This window comes from Kwoniella shandongensis, chromosome 11, assembly GCF_008629635.2.
Source record: "Kwoniella shandongensis chromosome 11, complete sequence".
NCBI lineage: Eukaryota > Fungi > Basidiomycota > Tremellomycetes > Tremellales > Cryptococcaceae > Kwoniella > Kwoniella shandongensis.
In genome coordinates, this window is record NC_089297.1 from 607,333 (window position 1) to 633,095 (window position 25,763).

The window sequence follows — 25,763 nt, forward strand, 5'->3', positions numbered from 1 at the left end:
TATGGTGTGATGCATGCGGCTGGGTGGATTAGATATAACTCAAGTTATCACTGTGCAGGGTCAGGGCGGGCGGAGGATGGCGCCACGCTGGTGATTCAGATTGAGATTGAAATTTCAACGGAACCTACAATGACTCACAACTATCAACCCTAACCTCCAATTCTACTTCTTCCTCTTTTGTACTTGTTCACTCACTTTGCTTCAATCGATTAAGTAGACCATTGACTTGTCCAGCATGTCCAACCGATCTGGTACACCTCCGAAACGACGTGCATCCGAAAATGGGAATGCGCCAGTTTCACCCCCACCTCCCAAATCTTCCAAAATGTCAGCGTCTGCCCCCGTCTTCAACCCTTCCAAACCCATCACCACCAAACCAACTTCATTCCACGACGTCGCTGCTTCTTTGAACAGTAGCAACAAGCCGACACAGGCTATGGACGTAGATGACGATGCGGAAGCGGTCGGAGGGAATGTTAATCTAGCAGGGGAGAGTTCGAGGTTGACAAAACCTCTACCTGCGAGTAGGAGGGGACAGGTCCCAAGAGCGGATTTCGTACCGAAGCAGGCTACAGTGCCAAAGACGAACGAGGATAAGGAGAACACAAGGAGGTTGATCGTCGTGCTTTCTCAGGTGAGTAAGGAGTTTCGACATAGTAATGTCATCAGTACTTCTTCTTGGCATCGAGTACTTCCATGATTCGTGTCTAGTGAGGCGCAGCATTAATGCTCATTTGGCAAGCTCGCAACATGGCTGTACCTCCTTGTCACGAGTACACAAATTGACTCTGTCACCCACTTCCTTAGGCATGCCTCGAAGCATACCGTATCTCCTCGGGATCAGGCGGTAAAAACGCCTCTGGAAAGGAAGCGAAGTACGCCCTTTTGAACTGTGACGACCATCAAGGTATCCTCGCCAAGACAGGAAGGGACATCGCAGACGCTCGACCGGATATCACACATCAGGTGAGTGGGAGTGGTCCTTTCCACTATTAGTCTTCGAACTGTCTCGGCTGGTCCAGTCTGCCTGCCGTCAAGGAGAAGAAGCTGATGTCTCTTTCGGTGCGTAGTGCCTCTTGACATTGCTCGACTCGCCCCTCAACAAAGCCGGTCTGTTGCAAGTCTACATCCATACTGCCAAAGGTGTTCTGATCGAGGTCAACCCAAGTGTCAGGATACCGAGAACCTTCAAGAGGTTTTCAGGTTTGATGGGTGAGTCGGGTTTTCTGATGTTGTTGCGATTTCTGTATGACGCAGAACCTGATATGTTTTACGTGATAGTGCAATTGCTTCATAAGTTGTCCATTAGAGGTGTGAACGGTAGTGAGAAGCTGTTGAGGGTCATCAAGGTGTGTATGGTCAACAGGACTACATGGGATCATGGTGCTGATGAACGAAACGTAGAACCCCATCACCGACCACCTTCCTACCAACACTATTAAATTGAGTGAGTCGCAGAGTTGATCGGGGCCTCAAGTAGCAGTGACTGGTTTGCTGACTATCTACGTTCTAGCCCTGTCCGCCGACGCACCCACCATCCGATTGTCACAATATCTCCCAACACTCCCTGAGACGCATTCGGTCTGTGTCTTTGTCGGTGCTATGGCCAGAGGGTGGGTCTAAGTCTATCCTTGCGTGTAAACGGTTCAGTATCGCTAAATGCTTCTATCTCGCAGAGCGGATAACTTTGCGGACCAATTCGTGGACCACAAGATCTCAATCAGTGATTACAGTCTTTCTGCCTCTGTTGCTTGTGGAAAGTTCTGTTGTGCGATGGTGAGTCGCAATGATCTCCACTGACACCGCGTGCAAGCGAAGAACTGATTTCGTTTCTTTTCGAATTCTAGGAGGAGATGTGGGACATCATCTAATCGTCCGTGGGAAGTAGCATAGCTCGTATGAACAAGATTGAAACGGCCTCAACGTCGTTATGATCTGCTTCATACACAGGAGTTATTTTGTGGGTTGGTGGGAGGGGAAGGAGGAAGACAATTTCAATAGAATATTCGGGCATCACACTCATCTGTATGCGTATGTTTGTATTTATATGTGTTACATGCATTGGTTAGGGATATGAGGTTCTGGCATCGATATACACTGCTAGGCATGCTAAGAGGATCTTTGGGTGAGGTGAAGTGGAGGAGGGTTTGCCACTGGACCGGTAAAGTTGGTTGCGAAGAACCAGTCAATCGAGAAGTTTACTAAAGTTTGAGTCGTCTACTTTCATCCGCTTTCTTGGCTCCACAACTCATACACGAACATGACTATATAAAGCGAGTCTGCATAGCGTTCATTCAGACTCCTCATACCTACCGAATTGTATCTCCAATTCGCCTCAACAGTCCCTACTCGAGCAGACATTACTACCGGCGCGATCGACGCCTTGTCCTTGTTTCAACTTTCTCGTTATCTCCTCAATCGACCTATCCTCAAGAACCCGAGACAATAGATAAGGCAATAACAGATCTTGCCGACGATCCCGAAATATAATACATCCATCTGGACAACGTTATCCACTCAGTTGGGCATTCGAGTAATCAGCTCATCAGAATGGGTGTTCGAGGATTACAGACTTTCATCAAGGAGAATCGCAATTCGTTATGTCGATCGCTCATCCTCTCCGAGATAGATGATACGAACGAAGCAGCCTCAGCAGGAGGGAAGGGTAAGACGCCTGTCGTCGTTGATGCTTGGGGGTGAGTCCCAACTTTCAACGGATAGTGCCTGCAGAACGGTGATTTATGAGATCCAGATGCTGATGATATGCTGGTCTCTCCAGTATCGTGTACAAGCTCTATCTTGATAGCCTGCCTTGGACTTCAGGAGGAGAGTATCTTAGGTTCTACAAGCTCGTGAAGAGGTTGGTGAAAGCTTGGAGGAAGGTTGGACTAGAACCTACTTTCGTATTCGATGGTGAGTCGCTTGCTCTCTTACCCCTTTCACAGTCTGTTATCAGTAGCTGATACACATGCGTCACCGCTATTTGGTATATAGGCGCTACACCTTCCGAGAAACACGCTACTGTTCTTCGACGATTCTCTGATCAACTTCTCACTTGTCAATTGTTCTACACGACCTCCAAAACATCCCGATCATCTTCCTCCTTCTCCCGTACCGCGAACACGGTCATTCTCCCACCTCAAGCATCCCATGCATTTCTTTTCGCCCTTCGAAGGCTCGATGTGGCTTTTCATATCGTGCCAGAGGGGGAAGCGGATGGAGTCTGTGTCAGTTTTGCGAATCAACTGGGAGGATACGTAATTGGTCAAGATTCAGATTTCGTGATTATGGTAGGAAGGACGGAGAGAGTGAAAGGATATGTCCCGCTCGATATGATGATGTGGATAGAAGGTGAAGGTGACAATGCTACATCGAGCAGACGACCCAGTCCTGGTCCAGACGGATCCTTCCAACCCGTCATGAATAGACGAGGTGTCTCTTCCCCTATCCGACAATCAGCTCTACTTCCTCAACCGGCATATACTCGTCCCACTCTCGTATTAACGGTTGTCCAACCTCAAGCACTCCGACAACGACTTCGTCTTCCACCGCATTACATGCCGCTTTTCGCTTCACTGTGCGGAAACGATTATACCCCTCCTTCTACCGCTTCGCAGTTCTTCGAACCGAATCTCGATACCGTCCAACGTGTCGAGAAGGCAGCCCGGATCTTACGAGAACAACTGTTCAGTCCGTCGGCTAACGCGAAAGCATCGATCAACCCAGGCGATCAGGTCGTCGAACTCGTGGAAAGGGTGGTGAAGAAACTGAGCGTATATCCGTTCGACACGGAACAGTCGCTACAGAACATGGTGGACATCATCATCGATGCGGCCTTGCAATATTCCTTGCCACCCGGAGGCGAATGTTGTTCGACCTTTCCCTTTTGCGGCGAGCTCAACGGCTCGGGATGTCGAACGACCTCGTCAACAAGACTGGATGGCGAAACAGAGAAACAGGTTTGGATCAGTGCGGCGAGACAAGCTTATGCTGCAGCCCAGAGACAAGGATATCTGAACAGTATCACGAATGGATGGCTGTACCCTGACCGAACGTATCTATGGGGCGTCCTGGAGGATCCCACAGCTGCGAGTCTGAGATCATCAGCAGGAGCGAGACGAGTACGGACTGCGACATGGGGTATCGCGGATGAGGGTCTGGGTGGGCTACGTTGGCCTACACTCGAGGTGGAAGCAGACAAGGAGCCGGACACAGTCAGCAATGGAGTGGAAGATGAGATGGACACGGACAAGGAAGATCGAGCACTGAGAAGTCTGCTTGGCGTCGATGTTACCGAGAATAACTCGGAGGCGGGAGATGGCGTCATTTCCGAAGACACAACCCTCGTCGATGCCGAAGTCAACACTTCGCGTTCTTCTACGGCAAGGACGTCAACAACGCGAGCGATAACGGAATACGCGCGACAAGGGTCATCAAGCAAATTGATTGCGTGTCAATTGGAACTACCTCCCGCCAGGATCCGATCCGAAGGAGGATTACCGACTTGCCTTCAACCTCCCGAAAATCGATTGCGAGTCTATCTCGAACCTTTATCGTCCGCTACGCCTCTTGTTCGAGCTTTGCCTGTATCGTTACAGCCCCTCGTGGCGATCTTGCGTTTCTCCATCCTCGAAGCTGCGAGCAAATCCAGCAAGAACGATACGCACAAATGGCGAAGAGACGAAGTATCTGCTGTGCTCCGAGCGACCATCGGAACGTTCACCATGTGGCGAAAGGACTTGATCACAGAGTTAGATCAGCATACGAAAGCCGTGGGGCCGGAAGAAGGAGGAATGTTGTATCCCCTTTTGGAAAGTAGGAACGCTCAACTCATCGCGCAACTAAGTTCGACAATGGTAGACTCGCAACTACTCGCTCAATCGTTATTGCTCTTACCAGGTATTCCAAACTCGGACTCGTTGTCGTCCGTAGAGCAATTCGGTCCGACTCATCTCATCCCTTTCGTCTTCTTCAGTGGGGTGACACTCCATCGATTACTATCGAAACTCGAGCCGGGAGCAGGGTGGAGTTGGACCTCGGAAGAGCAAGAGGCATTCGAGCAATGCTGGGAGGCGTTAATCGAGGATCTGGAAGAAGGGACGATAGTCGGCTTGAATAGCCCGCAAGCACACCAGAACAAGGAGGAAACTCCATTGGCTGGAGAGGGAGAAGAAGAAGGGAAGGAGGATGTAGTCTCGAGCTCGAGGGACAACAAGAAGAAAGCTAAAAAGGCAAAGAGAAAGTCTGCGGATAAAGAAGGTGGTCAGAAGAAGAAAGATACGACAAAGGCCGTCGGAGGAGGGAGATTCGACTTGTTGGGAGATATGACGATTTGATGAACATTGACGACAAGTGACGAAAAGCATGCGAAGAGGCTTTGGGTCCGATGACCAACATATATGTACATATATGCAATGCGCATATTGATTCTATTTTGCTATGCGACATCATTTCTTGATGTATTATAATGCGCTCTGCTTCCGATTCATTTTACTCGGCGAGGAGACTGCAAGTTCTCATTCACAACGGCAGATTCACCGACGAACCAACCGACTGACCAACCGGATACATTTCGGATGATGAATACAAAAACATAGAAACAATAGTAAACGAGACGACCGCTCGTCAACCAGGGTTTCCTCTTGAATACCATCAAAGTAAAGAACAACACGTAAAAATGAAATGGAAAATGAACAACAACAACTCCTACTTCTTACACCTTTCTCTCTTCTTGACGTTTCACTTCTACCTGCCAGATGATGCACACGTCCCTCTTAACCTCTTCTTGGTCCGAATCCTAGCCAACTGAGAGCACCTCTCGATCCCTCCTGCGACTCGTCTCGACCTTGCTGCGCATCGTGTGCCCCACTTCCAGCTTGTTCACTGCACAGTCATTTAGTCAACTTCCTGAACATAGCAACTCAAGGCACTGGTAAGCTCACCTCTCGCTCATCGCTGCAATCGCCTGATTCACCAACTCCTCTGGCAAATCACCCGGTAATCCACCCGAATACATGTGCGGATCCAACGGTGCATATCCCGGTGGAGGCGGACTCGTGTTCGGTTGTTGTTGCTGTTGCGAAAGACGTGCTGGACCGAGGGTCAGTCGTGTTGGTCGAGCCGTCTCGTCACTCCCTCCGCTCCGACTGCCGTCTTCTCCCTCTTCCGCATAATGATCTCCGAAATAATGTCCGCCGTTCCTTAACGAGTGCATTGATATATCGAGCAAGTTCGGTGTAGGTGGATTATGTTCGATAGGAGAAGTCTCACGATCCCTCTGAGGAGAAGTGAGTGCGTCGTCGAAAGAATCGGCGTCTTCGTCCTCATCTTCTTCTTCTGCTGAGTCAATAAACTCCATCCCCTCAAGAGGTGGAACACGCGCTTCAATACTCGGTGTATCAGTCGGCGAAACGTATGTCGTTTCGTCGACTTCGTCCCCCGCTGCTCGTCCCAACGCTCGTCGTCTACTGCCCACAGTAGAAGGTCCAGGGCCCGCTTCGCTCGCTCGCAGAGGACTCGGAACGGTCGGAACAGATCCTGCCAGGTCGGCGCGTCTTCCCGCTCGACGATGTCGTCGAGACGAGTTGGACGGTCGGCGCGTAGGTGTATGAGGGGTGAGGTTGCTTTGGAGCGACGATGAGGACGATCCAGCCGATGTTCCGAGTCGAGCTGCAGATCTCACACGAGCAGCTTCCATCAACGCGTTCACACCGCCGAGATTGGACGACGGTTGTCGATTCGCTCCAGGAGTACCATAACCCGCGTCGAGGAGAATTGACCCTCTTTCACTTCCGTAGGCGGGGGGAGGAGCAAGTGTACCGACCATGGGAGCTAGACCCCACTTCTTCACGTTCGCCTCGATGAAGACGAATCCCGATTGACCGAGATTGACATGTATCGTGCAAGGTCCGTTGGCACCGACCGTAGGGAACAAATTGAGTCGCTGTAATCCAGTATACGCATCTTCCATTTTCCTTCCGTTTCGAGTGAAAAATACCGTCCCAGTTCTCGGTCGATATCCCACTCCCAACACATCACCCTCAGCCAGGGGTGGTCCATATGAAGAGCCAGTGAAAGGGTAGTTGTGCGATTTGAACCCGTCCGTCGCAAAGTATGCAACGGAATGCTTGCTCCATCCAGGCAGTCGGAAAGATGGGTACGGTTTTGTTGCGAGTCCAATCGCGACTTCCGTGTTTGGAGGCTTCTCATACATCTTCACTTCCCAGTAATACACCTCGTTAAGCTTTGGAAGTGGAAGATTCGCCATGACGGAATTGCCGCCACCTTCTCGAGCCGGCATACCGGGACCATCGGCCAAGAACGTGATCTCAGTACGCGATTGGACGTAGAGTGAGAGGTTGTCCTCGTAGTCTGGCTCGAACGCCCAAGCCGAGACGCCTTTTTCTTGAATGGAAAGAAATTGAGATAAGGTGATATCGGTGGGAACCGAAGCGGGAGGATATTGCTGTTGCCAATCTATCACAAGGGTCAGTATGGTCGTTGACCTCGTTGCACGACCAATGAACCTACCTTTAGCTCGCTTGTATGCCTCCTTGACGTCTGGGTCGACTGTCTCAAGCCATCGGGATTCCACTCCTTCTACGCCGCCCTCGCCGATCACTCCATCGCCTTTCGACAAGTCCAGTGGTCCTCCATCTTCCGTCAGTCTAACAAATCAGGGTGAGCTCCATCCCTCCTGTAAGGAAGCTTGCAGACTCACCTGATACCCTTCTTCCTTCTCATATATAGCACCGCGACGAGGAAAACCACCAGACCCAGTAAGACTGTCAAGCAAACTACCAGGAACGGTATGAACACCAGAACCACGGTCGAATAACCCCCATCGTCACTCCCATTACCGCCTTGACGAACACGATCCACCTGCGGTACAGCCGACCAAGCATTCCGTTGATGCGTGTCCATCTTAGGCGTGGGAGTAGTCGGTGAGGAGGATGCGCCGGGATCTACGAATGAACTTGACTCTGACTGAGAAGCGGCGGTCGATGTTGAAATCAGTTGATCTAACCAATCTAGATTCACACCAGGTTTTATTGAAGTTGCCGTTGATTTCTTTGTAAGCTCGCGGTCGCGCGTCGTGTCGTGTCGATCAGTGAGAGCAAGTGTCGATGTATCCATCAGTCGTTGATAGTCTAGGCAAACGATGAACCTTGGACGAGCTATTGACGATCCGATAAACCAACTTGACTTTGATACGGAGAAAGGAGAAAGGAGGGGTTATGCAAGGTTGTTGGTCCGGACTAGGTCGTATGGCTTTGTTGTTGGTGAAAGGGACGTATGTTTGTTATTTTACAACTGCACCAAGGACAAAAGATCAGCTTATCACTGGACCCGTGGCGTATGACTAAACATGTCCAGTCTGACACAGCGGAAGCGGTAGCGCAATGCTATGCACACAACGCTCTCTTGACCATCGGCTTTCAATAGAGCAAGCAGGCGACTCTGGGAAGCAGGGCGAGTCCAACGACAGCCCACCCCTCAAAATTGGGAGATATCGTCGACCCACTCCGAGCACCAGATATCCGCGGAATCAAGTGGCCAACTGCTTGACTCACCTGGCCCACAAGCACTGCTCTACTGCTAGTCGTCCTCACTCTCCTTCTCACGCGTTATTTGGCCGTGTGTATCCTGGCACGTATTGTTTCGGAAAGTACAAAGTGAGACTGTGGAATGTTTTGATCAAGTTGGACCAGAGTAGGATTATATGTCGAGGTTGATGTATAGTAGTAGGTTATGGCTTGCGCATTCCGGTTCCCATTCCCATCACACTGTAAAGCGATCCACTGAATGCCTGATCGAACCGGGATAATAACGGGGGTTAATTGACTCAGCCCACTTTGAGGACCACGTGGTCGGGATGCGATTGAGCGAAGTGCAGTTCAACAGCAACAATTGTAATAACGACCGTGTTCAGAGTGAACAACATATAGATTACAAAGAGTACTAGAGATACCTTGACGACACAACATAGGCGACAACGGATGCCTATGCCCACTACACACTAACGACAACATCTGCTAATTCTCATACTCAGCTTCCGTGGCGAAACATCACCACTTCTCCAGCTGGACCCACATTCGCGACCCTTCAAATCGTCCTTCCTCGGATTCACTTGGACGATAAACACTAGCATCAGCGTTGTCAGCAATCTGCTTTTTCCTTCCACACCATGCGTTTCGGCGCCGCTGATTCATCTGACGAAGATGAGATAGCATCGCTTGACTTCTCGTATTCTTCCGACAACTCCTTCTCACTCTCACCTTCGTGAGTTAGTTTCTCGTATGCTCATGGAGAAGCTGACAAAAGACGTATCCCTTTCTTCACAATGGGCCATTACAGTAAACACGATGCTAGATCTTCATTCGGCAAGAATATCCTAGCAGCTCTCGACTCGTCCGATTCTGAAGCAGCATTGGACTCGGAGGACGAAGTTGAGATGTTAGGGTTGGACGATGGATGGGATGTGATACCAAAGAAGAAAGAGGAGAAATGGAGAGAAAGTACGAGAGCCAAATCGTACGTGTGGTAGACGCGCCGTCCTCTTACCTCTTCAATGGTCGTTGTTTCCTTGCTTTGCACCCATCATTAACCGATCATCGACTTTCCAGTGTTACACCTTCGATCAAAAGTAAAGGAAAGGCAAAGATTGCGATACCTACTATAACATGGGCAACACCCAACAAATCGAGTTCGCAAGGAAAGGCGCGGATCGAGGAGCTATTACGCGAGGAACCAAGTGACTATGATCGATGGTTGAAATCAACCGATCAAGCTGCATGGGTATGTTTCTCTCCCCATTTCCTTTCAACTCACTACGACAATATGCTGATTGATGACATGCCCTCGTAGAGGGACGGTCAGAAAGCGGCTCAGGAACGAAGAGGAGAGATCCGAGTGATCGCGAGCAATGCGAGGGCTCGATTACGTGGCAAGGAAGACGACAGGGTGGCAAGAGAGGCGGAGGAAATGAGGAGGTTGTTGGAAGGAATGGCAATTAAGCAGAACAAGGAGGAAGAGGAGACGGCGAGGAAATTTGCAGAAAGGGAGAAGAAGCTCTGGGCGGTCAGTTGATGAATTGTCGCTCTCGTCTAAAAGATCCAATAACTAACATTGACCACCTATAGGATATTGATGCGGCGATCAAGGAGGTGGAGAAGAAGCAAGCCGAACTTGCTGCAGCTGCTCAGGCTGCTGCTCGAAAGCAGAAGGAAGAGGAAGCTGCCCGGATCGCCGCAGCAGAGAAACAGGCTGTGGCGCAAAAGGCAGAAGCCGAGCGGAAAACAAAGGAACAAGCAGAGAAAGAGAGACTGGCCAGAGAAGCCAAAGAAGCGGAAGACAGACGAGTGGCCGCGGAGAAGGAAGAGCAAGAAGCGAGAAGTAAGGCTGCGGCCGAAAAGGGCAAAGCGGGTGGAGAATGGAGGAAGTGGGTGGAGAAGCAGAAATGGATGAAGAGCGAGGTTATAGAACCTGTCAAAGCGGATGGAGAGGTGAAGAGGGGTTTGAGACAGGGTATGAGACTGATCACCAGAGGTTTGGGACAAGTCGTCAACACCCAAGAATCGATTGTGCGAGTGGTGAGTGTTGCTAATTTACTCCTTGTGGTGAAGCAAAGCTGATGAGAGCATCATACAGACAAACGATCTGAACGCCATTCTCATCCAACAACTTCCTTCTCCACCGACATCCGAATCACCCACGATACTCAACGCGGAGCTTCCAAAAGCCTACGCCTATCTTCTATCTCACCTCTCTAAGGCTCTTGTGAAACAGGCCGAATCAGAAGTAAATGCCAAGGCGGACGCCGCTTTCCCGCTCGCGAGAATCGTCATTGGTCTGCTGTTACGAGGTCACGCGGCTTTAGGCGAGGTGGTCTTTGCGAGATTTGTCAAGAAATGCCCTTGGGTCATACCCTTCTTCCCAGCGAGACAGCCGGTAAGTGCCGGATAGCTTCGATGGTTGAACAAGAGCTAACAATGTCTCATCAGAACCAAGCACGAGAAGAGTACGAGAAATCCACTGGTCGAGGGAGTGACGAATCGCTCGCCGAATACATTTCCAGAATGGCCGGTATCTCCACCCTGTACTTCGCCATTCTGCAAACACCGCTATCATCGATCATACCTACCACTTCCATCTCACCACCTTCCCCTACTCAACTTGAAACGCTCATTATCCAACCACTTCGCTTGCCACAAGCGTGGACATGGTTGGCTCTCGCACTCAAAGATCCCATGCCAGCTTCACCGCCAATAGCGCATCTCGTCTCAGCTTGGATTGAGATTGTCGCTCATGAAGTGGTGAGAGTGTACGGACGAGGTCAGGTAGAGAAGATCTGGTTTGCGATTGAGAGTGAGGGTCTGCAAGGTGGGAAGATCAAGGGTGACAGTGAGGCAGCTAGACAGAGATTGAGCTTAGTCATTGGTGAAGCGAGGAGAGAAGGTGGGGCGAAAGTGCCCACGGGTAGAGTTTGGGAGTGATCAGGTCAACGAATCTAGAAGAGTAGACTGAGAGCGAGCTATGAGCATATTCCGACATCACATACGACGATACAGTACAACAAGCATAGTGCACCTGTAAATATAGACGATACGATAATGAGCCAATGCACGCATGAATAAACAGATGCCATGAACAAAAGAAAGTGCCACATTGGGTAATGATTAGGTGACGTAGCGCATGGCACCCTGTCAACATGAGATAGATAGATACCCAGTACAATCCACCGAAGCTGGGCATCAGCAGCACAGCTCTCTCTTTTGCCATCTCATCTTCATTCTTACTCATCCACCTAGAGACTGCTCATATCATCCTCAGAGCTAAGACTATCCCATTGAGTATATCAACATAACAGCTTTGTGCACCCGCTCGAGCTACGAAGTCGAACCTCTGACAAGTCCATCTCTGTCAACCCGCACCCACACCCGACACCCCCTTGCCCACGATGCAGGCTATCAAATTGGGTAAAAAGTACCCCGATCTCAAACAAGATGAGATCTTTGACCTGATCAACAAGTTCAGGTAAGCCCAAAGAGATGGTTTATGCTTCTCTCCATGTTGTCTTCGAGGCTGATCAGAGCAATGTTCGATCTTGTAGACAGATTGATGTTGATGAGAAGGGAAGTTTGGACAAGGCGACTGTCATATCGGCGTTGCAATCCAGTGGAGAGGCGGACTACGATTCGGTGAGTCAGGGAACCTTCTGTTACAGGTTATGGAGGGTGTGGAGCTTGCTTGGGCGGATAAGAAGTTGGAGGAGGAAATGACGGCGAGCTATGGAGCGGACCGAATGATCACCCTCGGTCTAAGAGGTGGAGCATTAGGTCCCGATCGATGGGCAGCAGAAAGGAAATGGGAGATTGCCGGGCCGGAGAGAGCTCCCGCTACCTTAGCTGTAGCTGTGACTATACGTCAACGGATGCTGACCTGCTTCGCTACCACCACCACCACCCACAGGCCCGAGAAACCCTCAAGAGCGTCAATATTGATTCTTCGGGAAAGGTCGAGCTGGAAGATTGGGTACAATTGCATTCGTTGTTGAAAGCAGCGAAGAGCCATCCTCTGTGAGTGTCTCCTCATCGTTTCGTTATGTTCAACGCTCGATGTCTCGTGTCCAAGCGCACACTTGGAGATGTTCCGAAGGGAAGATCCCGCAGGGTATGGAGCCGAGGCGAGGCAGTGGGGTGGGACGGGTCGAGCTGGAACGATTTGTCTTTCGAAGCGCAGCAAGTTATCATATTGACAATACTGCCTGTCCAGCCTTGAGACAAACAAAGGACGAATCTCGGTGAAGGGTACAGCTGGGACCAACGCTCAACACACCATCAACGAAGATGAGAGGAGATCGTTCACCGACCACATCAACGGCGTGAGTTGCCTGTGATTCGCAGCTGAGGACGGATAGCTTACAGCCATGTGATGGTGTAGGTCCTCGCCACGGACAAGGATATCGGTCACATCTTACCAATTCCAACAGATACCATGCAACTCTTCGACGAAGTCCGAGGTGAGCCTATGATGTAGCTGAGGTGATCAAGCTCGCGGAATGTGCTGACATTGGCTCTTTGTCCCTCGTAGACGGTCTGATCCTCTGTAAACTCATCAACGATTCCGTTCCCGACACCATCGATGAACGAGTCCTCAACAAGCCTTCTTCCGCTAAAGGAAAGCCTGCAAAGCCACTCAACGCTTTCCAGATCTCCGAGAACAACAACATAGTCATCACCTCCGCTAAAGGTATTGGATGCTCCGTCGTCAACATCGGTCCTTCGGACCTTGCAGAGGGCCGAGAGCACTTGATCTTGGGTCTGATCTGGCAAGTCATCAGAAGAGGACTGTTGAGCAAGATCGACATCAAGATCCATCCTGAGCTGTATCGACTGTTGGATGACGGAGAAACATTGGACGAGTTCTTGAGATTGCCTCCTGATCAGATCTTGTTGAGATGGTTCAACTACCACCTCAAGGCAGCTGGATGGAGCAGACGGTGAGCTAGACAATGAAATATGTTTCTCTCATCTTTGACATGCGCTGACATGTCAACTGCCGGCAGTGTCGAGAACTTCACCCGGGACGTATCAGACGGAGAGAACTACACCATCCTTTTGAACCAGCTTAAACCCGAGGAATGCTCTAGATCCCCTCTCCAGACCCGTGACCTGCACCAACGTGCGGAGGAGGTGCTTCAAAACGCGGACAAGATCGGATGTCGACGATTCCTCACTGCCAACTCACTCGTTGGAGGTAACCCCAAACTCAACTTGGCTTTCGTTGCGAACCTCTTCAACACATGGCCTGGCCTAGCGCCTCTCGAGGAGACTGAAGCGCCCCCACCTGTGGAGGACTTTGACGCTGAGGGTGAGAGAGAGGCGAGAGTGTTCACTCTTTGGTTGAACTCTTTGGACGTCGAGCCGGGAGTGTACAACTTGTTCGAGGATCTCAAGGTGGGTTGGAGTGTCTCAGTACTAGAACCGGGAGCTGATTCGCTTGCCGATGTCTAGGACGGAAATGTGCTCCTACAAGGGTTCGACAAGGTTATCCCCGGTTCCGTTATCTGGCGACGGGTGTCTAAACCTAAAGAAGGGCAAGAACTATCTCGATTCAAGGCCGTCGAGAACACCAACTACGCCGTTGATCTCGCTAAAGCCAACGGAATGCACATTGTCGGTATCCAAGGTGCCGATATTGTCGACGGTACCCGAACTCTTGTTCTCGGTTTAGTCTGGCAATTGATGCGATTGAGTATCAACCAGACCTTGGCGAGCATCTCGCCTAGCGGAAAGGGTGTGACGGATCAGGAGATGGTCAGATGGGCAAACGAGACGGTCAAGAAGGGTGGGAAGAGCTCGACAATGCGAAGTTTCAAAGACCCAAGTTTGAGCAACGGTGTTTTCTTCTTGGACTTGTTGAACGGTGTCAAGCCTGGTATCGTCGACTACTCTTTAGTCAACAGCGGTACAGATCCAGAGGACAAGAGGCAGAACGGTGAGTGGCGGTGCTGTAAAGCGATGCGACCAGTAACAACAGCTGATCAAACGCGTGCATAGCTAAACTCGCTATCTCCATTGCGAGAAAGATGGGCGCTTTGATCTTCCTTGTCCCAGAGGACATTGTCGACGTCCGACCTCGTCTCGTGAGTTGTGCCACCTATGCATGCGGCGTGAATCTTGGTGCTGATGACTGGATGCCAATCAGATCCTTACTTTCGTTGGTGCTCTCTGGAGCGCGTCTTTACACCAGTAGCCTGGAAGAATGGAGGGGAAAGGCAAGTAATGTAGTTGTTATGTTCGTTATCGGTCCGTGGAAATGAATAAAAGTGAACAATGGCTCTCAAGCATCGACCCAGTCCAGCCTCTGGACCGATCCTCACAGCGTTCTTCTCTAAACCGGACATTCCATACATCATAGCACCGGCAGTCTCCTTGCTCAGCGGCCCCTTCAGCTTCACCATAAGCCGCCCGATGTGGGGGAGCAAATAAGTTTCACCCAACATTGCTAGGCACGAATCTATCTTTTGGATTATGACGTCTTTCGTCCAACACAACCGAGTTATCCTAACTTGTTGAACCATTCCTTCTCTTGTTTGCTCTCATAAATAGCTTTGCGTTGAAGTGACCCACTTCAAGAGCTGACGGTCTCTTACACGCCCGCATCATGTCCTTCCTCTTCCATGCTCCAACACCGAGTTATGCGGATGAGAAGCTCTATTCTCATCTCTCCTCTCTCTCCACAATCCCCGCCAACCTCCCTCCTTCTAGCTCATCACTTCAATCACAGAACAAGAGATCACCTGCGAAACCTTCGGCTCTTCTTCAAACCGCACTACACGACCTCTCAGCTCCCAAACCAGCATCTTTCGAACGTCTCATCGAGATCCTCGAGCAATTGTCGTCGTCAACGTCTGTGCAGAAGAACAACGAAGATGGTTATGGATATAATGTAGAAGCCAACGAGTTGGATGGGATTATGGAGATTGAAGTCTTAGGAAGAGCGGTGACGATGGTTTGGAAAGAGGTCCTGCAGACATTTGTGGAAGGCGCGATGGAGTTCGAGCAGGAAAGGAGCTGGTGGGACAATGCTTTGAGCAGTCGAAGAGGTGTCGGAGTGTACCTATTACAGAGTGAGTCAATGGTCTAAATAGCTCTGGTCAGTTAGTGTTACAAATGATCACGCTGATAAGTTGAATATCATAGCCATGCCGCACAGGATCTACTCTGCCTTACCACCACGATCCAACATGTCCATCCCTCAATTCAAAGCGTTCAAGCTACCCTCCCGAGACGCGTTATTCAAACCTCTCCACTCGACCACATCTGCAGCCCTCACATCCATCACCTCCCCCTACGTGTTGACTCGTCGAGAGATGTTGGCCTCGCGAAAGGAACTCACTCATGCTCGGGACGAAGCGGCCCGAAGGGTCGGTCTGTTAGCTACTCAAGGACCGCAATGGGGTTCTGACGAGAAGCGCGAAGGTGGAGCTTCCATCTCCGCTGTGGAAGATATATATGGCGAGACAACTAGACTCTACTCCACATTATGTCAAGCATTGGATGTCCCCCCACCACGATCACCCCCTCCCTCTACTTCCAAACGAAGTAGATCCTCCATCGCTCCTATCGCTCCACCTCCTACCGCCTCTCCCGCTTCTCTGTTGGTACTACTCAAATCGCACCTGCCACAAGCGCGAACGAAAATGGACCAAACTTTGACTGTACACCGTCGTCCTTCCGCTCTGACAAGATTATGGTTCCCCCTCCTCTTCCTTCCTCCAACAGCTTACGTCATCGTCTCTGCTATTGCGAGGAATAAAGAATGGATGCGGGAACAGGTCAAGAATGCGAAAGAGACTGTGAGAGGGTTTTTCGTTCAGTGGGTCTGGGAACCGTTAGAGGGTATAGGAAAGACGTTACGTGGAGGAGGGGAGGGATTGGGAGTGGCTCCTACGACTGTCAAGTCTGATCAAGCGGTAAGTCTTTCCTTCCGGTTGGAGGAAGGTATACATGCTTAACGTTTCGTTGCCCCATTAGTCACTCGAGAGAATGGTGCTTGACCTCGGAAAAGACTACTATCACCTTTCAGGACCAGCTCTCGATGCTTTAGGAGAGAAGGTCAGGAATGGAGATATGGAAGAGGTCCTGAGGGTATACGAGAAGGAGATGCAGGTGGGTAATACAACTTGCCCAATCAGAGGAAGAGTAGCTGAACACGAAGCAACTTGTAGAGCCCGGTCAAGAACGCCCTAATGGGAAGTCTAATCCGCACATTGCTCATCCAAGTCCAAAAGACAAAGGTTTGTCGGCGGCCCAAGCGTGATCCGTCCTCTCATGCTAATCTTATTTCTGATAACAGACCGACTTATCCCTCTCTCTGCTTTCGCTTGATCATCTCCTCCGATCGCAACAACTCACCTTCGCATTTGTCGGTGTAGCCCCGAGTGTGTTGGTGCTCTACGGACTGCAAGGATGGTTGCAAGGTGTGTGGAAGGGCGAGAAGCGAGGCAAAGGTCGACGTAGGGAGTATTTCAACGGTCTGAGGTGAGTCAGCTTTAGACCCGACCAATTCGTACTGGTCAACAAGAAGCTGACGACCACTTGCGGTGATGTCTTTCACAGATCAATCGAAAGACTCCTCATTACCGCCCCTAAAGGCAAGGAAGAGATGTCAGATCGTGATCGTGGTCTTCTGATAGTCTCTGTCAGTGGAATGCGTACCTGGGCAGCCGGGCTGGGTGGGTCTAGTAGAGATGCGTTCTTGGGCGATTTAAGGATGGTAGAGGACCCAGGATTGACAAGAGGAGACAAGTTGAGGGTTGTTGAGAGGATTTGGAGGTGTTGGGGTGTTGAGGGAAAGAAGACAGTGTAGTAGTGGATCGCAACCCAATAGAAGAACCCCTATGCATATGCAAGAAACAAATTACAACTCGTCTTTCACCCTTTCCTCATCTTGCGCATCCTCGTCCTCATCGTTCTTACTCTGCTTTGACCGACCAAGATACTCTCGTATAACTCTCTCCAACATGCCTTTCTCCTTCTCGCCCAAACCTACTTTCTTCTCCCCCTCTTCCCCACCCATCAATACCATATCCGCGTCGATCAACACCGCTCCTCCTTCATCATCTTCGTCCCATGAGACAAGAACGATCTCTTCGTCGCGATTCGTACCCTCGTCATCGTTGTCGAGAGAAGAAGATTTACCTCGTGCTCTGTCGGAGAGCGATTCAAGAGCCTTTTTGAGCATCTCTCGAAGGTTCGAATCTTCAACGTCGAGCCCGAATACGATCTCTGTACCATCGATGGTGGAGTCGGAACTTCCTCCAAGGGACTGTGTCTCGTCAACGGGCGGGACTCCAGGACCGTCCGGACCTGACTGTTGTTGTTGGCCATCTAAACCGAATCGATGTTGAGGTTCATGTTCGCCTATCGGTTTATTCGAGAATGGTAATCCCAACACTCCTTTCTTTCTCTCTGCCTCTTCTTCACTCTCGCCCTTTTCAAATTTCTCAAATTCCTCATCACTTATGACCTGTCTACATTTGATTCCTGCCATCTCCACTTGAGCATGTTCCGCCTTGAATCCGGGTAGTCCGCATAGATGTGGAGAATGAATGATGATGACATATTGACAAATCGCCAGTTCTTTCACCATGTAAATCATATCGCTTGTCGTCATCGAGCAATGGACTTGAACCTCAACTTCACGAGGTCTTCCAGTTTTGTCGCATCGGGTTCCGTCAGACCACCGTTGAACGAGATAACGAGATGAAGCATCAAGTCCAAAAGATACGGCCGGCGCGGTGATGTCTCCCTTTCCAACCCCGACTCCAGTGTCTGTACCGGTGGAGATGGACGAGGACTGATCGAGCGAGTTGAGTGTCGTTTGTTGCTCTGCTTTAGCTGCATTAGGTGCACCCTTGACGCCCTTGACTTTGGATTTGGTAGAGGAACCTTTTCGAGGTGAAGGGTTCGCTTGACCGAGCGTATATGCGTCATAGGCTGGATCTTCGGTAGGTATCACTCCTCCAGGCGGATGAGGATGTTTATGATGCGCTTGTCGAAACTGTCGAATGTAGTTGTTATGACAATAACTAATGGCAAGGAGTGATCAGCTTTTTATCCTTACGTTGATTGCGTTCGTTGAACGACGGGCAGCTGGTTCTCCAATATGTTACTCACGCGTAGGTAAACCAGCCTTGTCGAGAGTACAAACACTTCCCCTCCAGATGACTGAGCGCTTGCCATCCCTGGACAGGATCAAGTTCGTCCTCCACTTCGTCGAGCTGGTCTATTCTTGACGTTTGAGCTGCAGTCGTATTGGATGATGGCATTAAACACAAGTATGGATATGGCGGAGTACCGGGCTCGTCCTCTGGATGAGCGAAATTCATCGGTACCAGTTCCAGCTTGTCCTACAAGATCAATCGGTACGTCACAATGAGCATCAGTCTCACATTAAATTAGAACCTAGGTCATACTCACTGGCTGTGCGTTTAAGCTCGACCCTTCTCCTTCATCGCCATTGATCAACCGTCTCTCGCCACCACTTCCGCCAGCAGGTCTCATCGCCATCCAGTCTTCTTCAATCCCTATCCCTGTTATCTTACATCTTTGCGCGTCCCCAGCTGATAACGGTAGATCATTCATGAATTGTACTTCGTATTTCGGGTATGCGTACAGGTCGCGAAGTTGATGTGCGCCATGACGAAGTGAGAGCGATGGAAGAGGTGAGAGAGCTGATAGAGCGGATAGGTAGATGAGCAGATTGCGGTGCATCTTGTACACCTATGATCGCGGATCGCTTGCAGTGATGTGTCTGTGTTAGTGTCGAAAGACGAGAGCAGAGCAGAAAGGAAGTTGCAATGACGGGCATGATGCCAGCACGGCGAGGTGGAGGACATGCGAACAGCGAATAGGACAGCGGCGACCTCCGCTCAATGTTTGGTCCGTGGTCCGAGTCCAACCTCGGAAGTAAGTAAGTCTGATCCCATCTACATCTATATCGGTGTCATTCCGACCAAGTGAACTCTTGATTGCTCATCACGACCCCTCCGCTCACATCTCATAGCCCAAGATGACTACGAAACTTCGCGTCGGATGGCATCGGGAACATTTCCTTTCACCTCTGCTTCAGTTCGCAGAGAAAGACCAAGGGTCGACTTTTGAGCTGGTCGAATGTCCAGGTGGGACAGGGGAGATGCAAGTCAAGTTGAAGAATGGAGAGATTGATCTGTGCATTGGTAAGTCACGAATCACATTCCGTTCTTCACAACTCTTGGTCCCAAGTGAATTTAGGCATATATGTACATGTGCTAACTGTTCGTTGTGTATCTTGATCAGCCCTTACCGACGCCTTGATAGCTGGTTTGGCAAATGGGTTGACGAGCTACAAGCTCGTTGGAAGATATATCGCAAGTCCTCTTAGATGGTATGTACCGACCGTAACCCTGTTTGCGTGGTTCCGCGGAGCTGATTGTGTGTATGACTGAAGGGCAATCATTACGGGCAAAGACAGCCCTTATAACTCTGTCGATGATCTAAAGGGCACATCATTCGGTATCTCCCGTCTTGGAAGGTATGTCATCCGTCACAGGATAAGCGAGTGACACTTTGCTGATGGTTACACCCATAGCGGCTCGCAAGTGCGTTAGGCCTTTGGTAGATTCATATTGTGAGATCTGAAAGCTAATCTTCCCCATAATATAGGTCATGGCATCGGTGTTATCACTCCAACAAGGATGGACCGAAGCTGAACAACCCAAGTTTGAAGGTATGTCAAGCTGCCTATCTGTTACTTATTGTCGCTTGTACATACTTACAAAGCTCATAGTGAAGGGTCAGTTCAAACCACTTCGTGACTCTGTCAACTCCGGCGAGAGTGAGTGTGATTCTCTCTTCTCTCAAAGCCATTGTCGTCTTTGCTGAACTCCCTTACAGCCTCTGTATTCCTGTGGGAATGGTTCACTACCAAGCCATATGTGGACTCTGATGAAGTCCGATTCATCGGTTCAGTCTACAGTGCGTTTTGTCCCCAAGAGCCCTTGTCTTGCGTCCGCGAACGCGATATTCATCGTTGACGTTCTGTCCCGTTCTCGCGCACAGCTCCTTGGCCATGCTGGCACATTGCCGCTTCTCCCTCTGCCTCATCCTCTACCATCAAGACGTTCCTTGACTCTCTCCAACCCTACGTAAGGAATTTCAACTCCCCACAAGCACGAGAGAAGGAAGATGTGGATTTCGTCAGTAACTATTTCGGACACAAGAAGGAGGATGTGATTGAGTGGTTGGCCAGTGTTAAGTGGGAAGAGACGCTTGCAGAGGTCAAGGAGGATGTGATCAGAGAGACCTTGCAGTGAGTCCATCTGGTGTACAGAGAATTTCGCGGTGAAGTACTGATGATCCACTCCGTCGCATAGGGTTCTGGCCAAAGCTGGCGTTGTCAAGTCCGAAGCTGGAAACTTGAGCATAGAGACATTTGTGAACACCGACGTGGCCAAAGTAGTTTAGCACGATGTTTGACATGCATGCATGCAATGATATGACGCCATATACCGAAATACATATTACGGGGAAGGTGAAGGGTTGATGCGGGGAATGCCCGGTGGAGGACGATCGATCGCTCGTTCATCATCATCATCATAAATCACATAAACGTAACTCTATCTTTACCACCTGCACGTTCGTTCAATACACTTCATTCTGTTCAGTCCATCATATTAACAGTTTCACCCTGTCAGCTATCAATACGTTCCGCCGAATCATGTCCAAACCAGCCTGGACCAGTGCGCTCGAGCAGCAATTGAAGGACAACCCGAAATCCGTCAGTGAGTGGTGGTGATTTCGTGTCGTGTTGTTGAAATGTAGCTCAACATGCTTTCTGTGATCCTTGCACCAGCCTATGCATTCTCGACTCTTTCGTCTGAGAACAAACCAAAAGTTCGATATGTGGTCCATCGTGGAGGTGAGTTCCCGGTTCCTTCTTTCATCTAATACCGTTTTGATCACTTCTCTCCGGCGTACACACCGAAGCGCTCTTGGTTCCATCACATATACAGATCTATCAGCTGACACTGCATTCTATACAGTGACGCCGTCCAACATCCTGTTGACCACTACCGACACACGAATGTCGAAACCTGCCCATCTCGCCCACTCTCCCACTGTCGAGATCGCCTGGTGGATCGAAAATACCAACGTCCAATTCCGTATCACAGGCCAAGCTTACTCCCTCCCCTTGACGACCACTGCACCCGAATTCCCAACAATCATTAAGGGTCTAGGACTCGAGGGGAAGGAAGAGGGAAATGCAGAATGGTGGGAGAAGAAGAGGAAGGAATTGTGGGGAAGTGTGAGCGGTCATCTGAGAGCTGGGTTTGGGAGACCGACACCTGGGAAAAAGTTGGAAGAGGTCGAAGGGAGCGATAAGTGGCCTGAAACAATTCCAGCAGAGTCGGTGAGTGAGACTTGCGCCCACAAGTAGGACGATAACTTAGATATTGACTTTTGCTTGCGTTCTGTCACGTCACAATTACAGGACGACCCGGAAGAAAGCAAGACGATCACGAACGCCCTTGACCACTTTGCAATTATCGCCATCAAGCCCGAAGCGGTCGAGTACCTCGAACTCAAGCCTATCCCCAATCGAAGAACTCAGTGGGCTCTTCAGGGCGATGGTTCATGGCAGGAGACCAAGGTCGCACCTTGATCGGCAAGTGTGTAGGCTTTCACGTCACCTCGAGGGCAGGGGAAGGAGTCGGAGTGATGGGCAGAGGATGCACCGAAATACACTTCTTTCACACATCTATGCATGTCGTACCTCCGTGGGAACAAGTCCAATTTGGTCTAGGTTAATAATAATGTGATACAATATGGTTTCGCTCGTTCTGAGCTTCAATACTCGTTTAGATATTACAATCCCGATTCCTTTCCACCACCACCACCACCAGTGTGTGGTAATATTATATTTCTATCCTTTTCATTCCATTTCCCATCTTGGTCCAATTCGATGGCTTTCGATTCTGTCGATTCTTGTCCGAGTTCGACAAAGTCGTCGCCGAACCGTTTCTCTCGGGCAATGATGGCCCGGTCGAACCCGACTCCCCCAGCTTCCAAATCTTGCGGGATCTCTCCATCCTCTCCTGTGGACTCGGATGGATATTCTCCCAAAAAGCCACGCAAGTCGAGTTGCGGATCGTTCTGACGATCGTTATGTGCTCCCACAGCCAAACTACCCCTGCGAGAGGGAGCGATCGTATCCCCTGATTTCTTTTCCCTGTACCGATCGAGACGTAAGAGGCGTTTCCATCCTGAAACATTGGTCGGTATGTGCCATATTTCCAAAATGTCATTCTGTGATTCCACAACGGATATCAGATCAGTGGTCGTGAACACTGACGTTTTCCATAGGAGGATAACAACATACCTGTGATCCGAAACAGACAAAAGCCAAAGGGGATGCACAAGCAAAGGCCAAATCGTTGGCAGGATCGAAAATGCTGTCGTCAAGAACTTGATAAAGCGTAGCGGCCATTATGACCATTGTCCATAACACGAACAAAGTCACTCTGACGAAGAAGAACGTCTTGAAAGATCGTGTCGGTCGTGTCAATGCGGCGTTGATGTTGTAGCTTGAAGACAGTCGACTGCCGAGTCGACGTGAGGTGACCAGTGTTTGATTGAAATGGTACCAAACCAGATAAATCGTCCATACTACAAACGAATTGTAAAGTAAGCCTCTTTCCAACAAGATATCCAGGTCGCCTTGGGCTCAGGGGAGAAGCAATGTTATGTACTCACTTTCCATGATCAAAGCAGCGACCGCGATGACCAAGGTCGTGATCTGACAAGACTTGCGGCTGTGAAAGACAACGTATGTCGGTCAACTCCTTGTCACAATCAGCTAACAGTCGTTTCGACTTACTGCCCTGGTTCGAGGAGCGAGCAGTAGAATGGGACGGGCTGAGATTGTCATTTGACCGTTAGTGTATGCTTCAGAGGACATGAAGCAGGCGTGAACCGACTCACAACCAAAGATGGGTCATTTTTCCCGTCGGTCAACTAACAGGGGTGAGAACGTGAATGGCAATGAGTGAGGAGGCACTTTCGAAAGTAAGGTAAAGCATGTTTAATAGCACAAGCGTGATGTGGGTATCACTCACAATGATTCCTCTGGGAATGAAGACGAATATGCAGAGGTATGGCAAAGCAAGAAGCTAGTACGAGAACTTAGTTCGAGCTCTCGCCTAACAAACGAGTGGACTCTACTCACAAACCAAGTCACTGGCCATGATTGGAGTTTGTCGAGTTTTGATGTTGTCAGACGGATGGTCTTGAGCCATAGCTACGGTACAATTACATCCAAGATCGGTTAGCTAGGGGAGAAACATCGCGAGACCAGTGTAAGGTAGAGTAGCATAGCCAAGTACTTACACGTATGACCAACGCCAGGATGGCGGCAGCTTGTGCGGCCTGTGTTCCAGCTACAAGTATAGCTTGCACCCTACATGTCATTCGATGTGGCAATTCGCTTCCTCCTTTCTCAAAAGTCGTTTTCGCCTCGGCCTCCGAAAGTGTATCAAACTTCTTACCGAATGTGTATTTGACCATTGCAAGCCAATATAGAAGGTTGAGAACATCAACCAAGATGAGGACGATAAAAGCGTTGATCAAGCATGGGTCCCTAGGTGCTCTTCGTCTACTACTTCTTGATCGAGTCGATCCTTCACATTTCGGATGAACGGCTAGTGTGATCGTTAAGATTAAAACCAATAGACAAGCGATACCAATGAGGTTGAGCGTTCCATACGCTTGAACTTGTACGGTAGGTGCTAGTGATGATGCCAGGATCAGAACAATCTCGGTAGAGTTGGCGGTCTGAAGATCACCGAGGGTGATCTTGTTTCTCATAGTCAACCGAGCTGCGTTGTGGAGACTGCGTGACGATTCCGACACTAGACTGGCGGAATATAATCAAGCAGGGTTGAAACGGGGATGAGAACGGCTAGAGTCTTCGATTGACATGAACTCGCTCGTCGATGACGTGAGTGAAGACGAGGCGGCGGCGGCGGCGGTGGTGGTGGTGGTGGTACGGGAAACAGTGACTCGTTGAGTGGTGCTGACGGGGTCGGATAACAGTCTGCAGTCCAGTGGAGAAGAGATGCCGAGGTACGAACGCGCTTCGTGAGATAGATGCGATGCTTCAAAGAGATGTCTTTCGCGTGGTGATCATTTGGCTGTGGCTGATGGTATTGTCGGTGTCTAAGAATCACTCGCCGATGTTGATGCCATCGCGAAAAATGTAAAGCAAGATAGACGATCGTCAGATCTAACGATTCCTCGCAACGCAATTAGTTGTACAGCGAGGGCTTTTGCCTGATGTCTCACAACTACTCATTGACACCAGTTACTCGGTTACTACTTTGTGTGCGTATGTGAATGTTTTCTTTTCCTTTCTTTTCTCGGCACGCCCGCTCCCATCTATGTATTCACGTCACAATCGCTGGGACGCTTTGGGTATACCGTATACCGTACACCGTATCGGTGTCTCGCCGTGCCGGGGCGTTTTATGGTTGACATGACATGCCTGATCGTCGTTGGGAAGGAGTCCCTTAACCGAGATACTGCAGATCTCGCGAAGGGGGCGAGGCGTATCGGCGCTGGGTCTCAAGGCGAGAGTTGATGAGTGGTGTGATAAAATGATGGTAACGTAACAAGGGTTTGTATTGGATGTAGGAGCAGGGAGTAGTTAGTAGTAACCAGGCGCAGAACCCTTGTTTCCAGTTCCCTTGATCAAAGCTGGAACTGCATGCTTAAGACACTCTGGGATCCACAGAAACAGGGACACTAAGCGATACCTTTCCTGCTGTCCCCGGAAGCATTGCTCTGCTGCTTACGGTATATCCCTAATGAAAAGACGAACCTTATGCATGGAAAAAACGACCCTTGCTGGCAGACTCGTGATACTGTACCGGGTCACGGTATACAGGAACGCCTCCGCGTCAGGGTCAAATGGTGAGCGCTCGTACCGTTGTGCTGGTTCTACACGCATGCCCACCAACGCTTTGGGTAAACTGGGGGCGATTGTATCGTTGCAACAATGTGATCCTGGTAGTCATCCATGGGTACCGAATAGCAATCAAGTGGTGGAGTTGAGACGATGCCATTCCGTCGGCAACTTTTGACGCCATTATTGCGCTTACGTGCTACTTGTATACGATGCATACCAGGATATATCAATTCCCCATCCAACCACCCTAG

At 50.0% G+C, this 25,763-nt stretch overlaps 10 protein-coding genes across 10 annotated transcripts; 7 read left to right on the plus strand and 3 right to left on the minus strand.

Annotated features, from left to right (window-relative positions):
* Positions 1–235: 235 nt before the first annotated feature.
* Positions 236–1,871, plus strand: CI109_106092 (uncharacterized protein; the record flags this gene model as incomplete). The annotated part of the gene is made up of 8 exons (XM_032007492.1): positions 236–634; positions 808–966; positions 1,071–1,212; positions 1,282–1,349; positions 1,405–1,447; positions 1,514–1,613; positions 1,677–1,776; positions 1,848–1,871. The coding sequence occupies 8 exons, from the start codon at positions 236–238 to the stop codon at positions 1,869–1,871; spliced, it is 1,035 nt and encodes a 344-aa protein (XP_031858227.1).
* A 679-nt stretch (positions 1,872–2,550) lies between these two features.
* Positions 2,551–5,336, plus strand: CI109_106093 (uncharacterized protein; the record flags this gene model as incomplete). The annotated part of the gene is made up of 3 exons (XM_032007491.1): positions 2,551–2,696; positions 2,780–2,913; positions 2,995–5,336. The coding sequence occupies 3 exons, from the start codon at positions 2,551–2,553 to the stop codon at positions 5,334–5,336; spliced, it is 2,622 nt and encodes an 873-aa protein (XP_031858226.1).
* A 602-nt stretch (positions 5,337–5,938) lies between these two features.
* On the minus strand, positions 5,939–8,136 carry CI109_106094 (uncharacterized protein; the record flags this gene model as incomplete). The annotated part of the gene is made up of 3 exons (XM_032007490.2): positions 5,939–7,476; positions 7,531–7,667; positions 7,721–8,136. The coding sequence occupies 3 exons, from the start codon at positions 8,134–8,136 to the stop codon at positions 5,939–5,941; spliced, it is 2,091 nt and encodes a 696-aa protein (XP_031858225.2).
* Positions 8,137–9,187: 1,051 nt separating this feature from the next.
* CI109_106095 (uncharacterized protein) lies at positions 9,188–11,495 on the plus strand (the record flags this gene model as incomplete). Its single annotated transcript, XM_032007489.1, has 7 exons — positions 9,188–9,282; positions 9,358–9,534; positions 9,627–9,798; positions 9,868–10,080; positions 10,143–10,592; positions 10,651–10,950; positions 11,004–11,495. The coding sequence occupies 7 exons, from the start codon at positions 9,188–9,190 to the stop codon at positions 11,493–11,495; spliced, it is 1,899 nt and encodes a 632-aa protein (XP_031858224.1).
* A 464-nt stretch (positions 11,496–11,959) lies between these two features.
* CI109_106096 (uncharacterized protein) lies at positions 11,960–14,757 on the plus strand (the record flags this gene model as incomplete). Its single annotated transcript, XM_065967770.1, has 10 exons — positions 11,960–12,036; positions 12,113–12,200; positions 12,472–12,578; positions 12,775–12,883; positions 12,943–13,021; positions 13,093–13,501; positions 13,568–13,958; positions 14,016–14,499; positions 14,562–14,647; positions 14,710–14,757. The coding sequence occupies 10 exons, from the start codon at positions 11,960–11,962 to the stop codon at positions 14,755–14,757; spliced, it is 1,878 nt and encodes a 625-aa protein (XP_065823842.1).
* Positions 14,758–15,168: 411 nt separating this feature from the next.
* Positions 15,169–17,376, plus strand: CI109_106097 (uncharacterized protein; the record flags this gene model as incomplete). Its single annotated transcript, XM_032007487.1, has 6 exons — positions 15,169–15,634; positions 15,708–16,480; positions 16,542–16,676; positions 16,736–16,804; positions 16,864–17,048; positions 17,127–17,376. The coding sequence occupies 6 exons, from the start codon at positions 15,169–15,171 to the stop codon at positions 17,374–17,376; spliced, it is 1,878 nt and encodes a 625-aa protein (XP_031858222.1).
* Positions 17,377–17,427: 51 nt separating this feature from the next.
* Positions 17,428–19,283, minus strand: CI109_106098 (uncharacterized protein; the record flags this gene model as incomplete). Its single annotated transcript, XM_032007486.1, has 3 exons — positions 17,428–18,598; positions 18,687–18,919; positions 18,990–19,283. 3 exons carry the CDS (start codon positions 19,281–19,283, stop codon positions 17,428–17,430), a joined length of 1,698 nt encoding a protein of 565 aa, XP_031858221.1.
* A 298-nt stretch (positions 19,284–19,581) lies between these two features.
* CI109_106099 (uncharacterized protein) lies at positions 19,582–21,014 on the plus strand (the record flags this gene model as incomplete). The annotated part of the gene is made up of 9 exons (XM_032007485.1): positions 19,582–19,747; positions 19,848–19,935; positions 19,999–20,082; positions 20,140–20,149; positions 20,214–20,277; positions 20,338–20,385; positions 20,445–20,525; positions 20,610–20,859; positions 20,924–21,014. 9 exons carry the CDS (start codon positions 19,582–19,584, stop codon positions 21,012–21,014), a joined length of 882 nt encoding a protein of 293 aa, XP_031858220.1.
* Positions 21,015–21,267: 253 nt separating this feature from the next.
* CI109_106100 (uncharacterized protein) lies at positions 21,268–22,212 on the plus strand (the record flags this gene model as incomplete). Its single annotated transcript, XM_032007484.1, has 4 exons — positions 21,268–21,331; positions 21,403–21,468; positions 21,593–21,960; positions 22,042–22,212. The coding sequence occupies 4 exons, from the start codon at positions 21,268–21,270 to the stop codon at positions 22,210–22,212; spliced, it is 669 nt and encodes a 222-aa protein (XP_031858219.1).
* A 203-nt stretch (positions 22,213–22,415) lies between these two features.
* CI109_106101 (uncharacterized protein) lies at positions 22,416–24,413 on the minus strand (the record flags this gene model as incomplete). Its single annotated transcript, XM_032007483.1, has 8 exons — positions 22,416–22,856; positions 22,930–23,216; positions 23,304–23,362; positions 23,428–23,465; positions 23,532–23,564; positions 23,666–23,719; positions 23,776–23,847; positions 23,937–24,413. The coding sequence occupies 8 exons, from the start codon at positions 24,411–24,413 to the stop codon at positions 22,416–22,418; spliced, it is 1,461 nt and encodes a 486-aa protein (XP_031858218.1).
* Between the last annotated feature and the right edge of the window lie 1,350 nt (positions 24,414–25,763).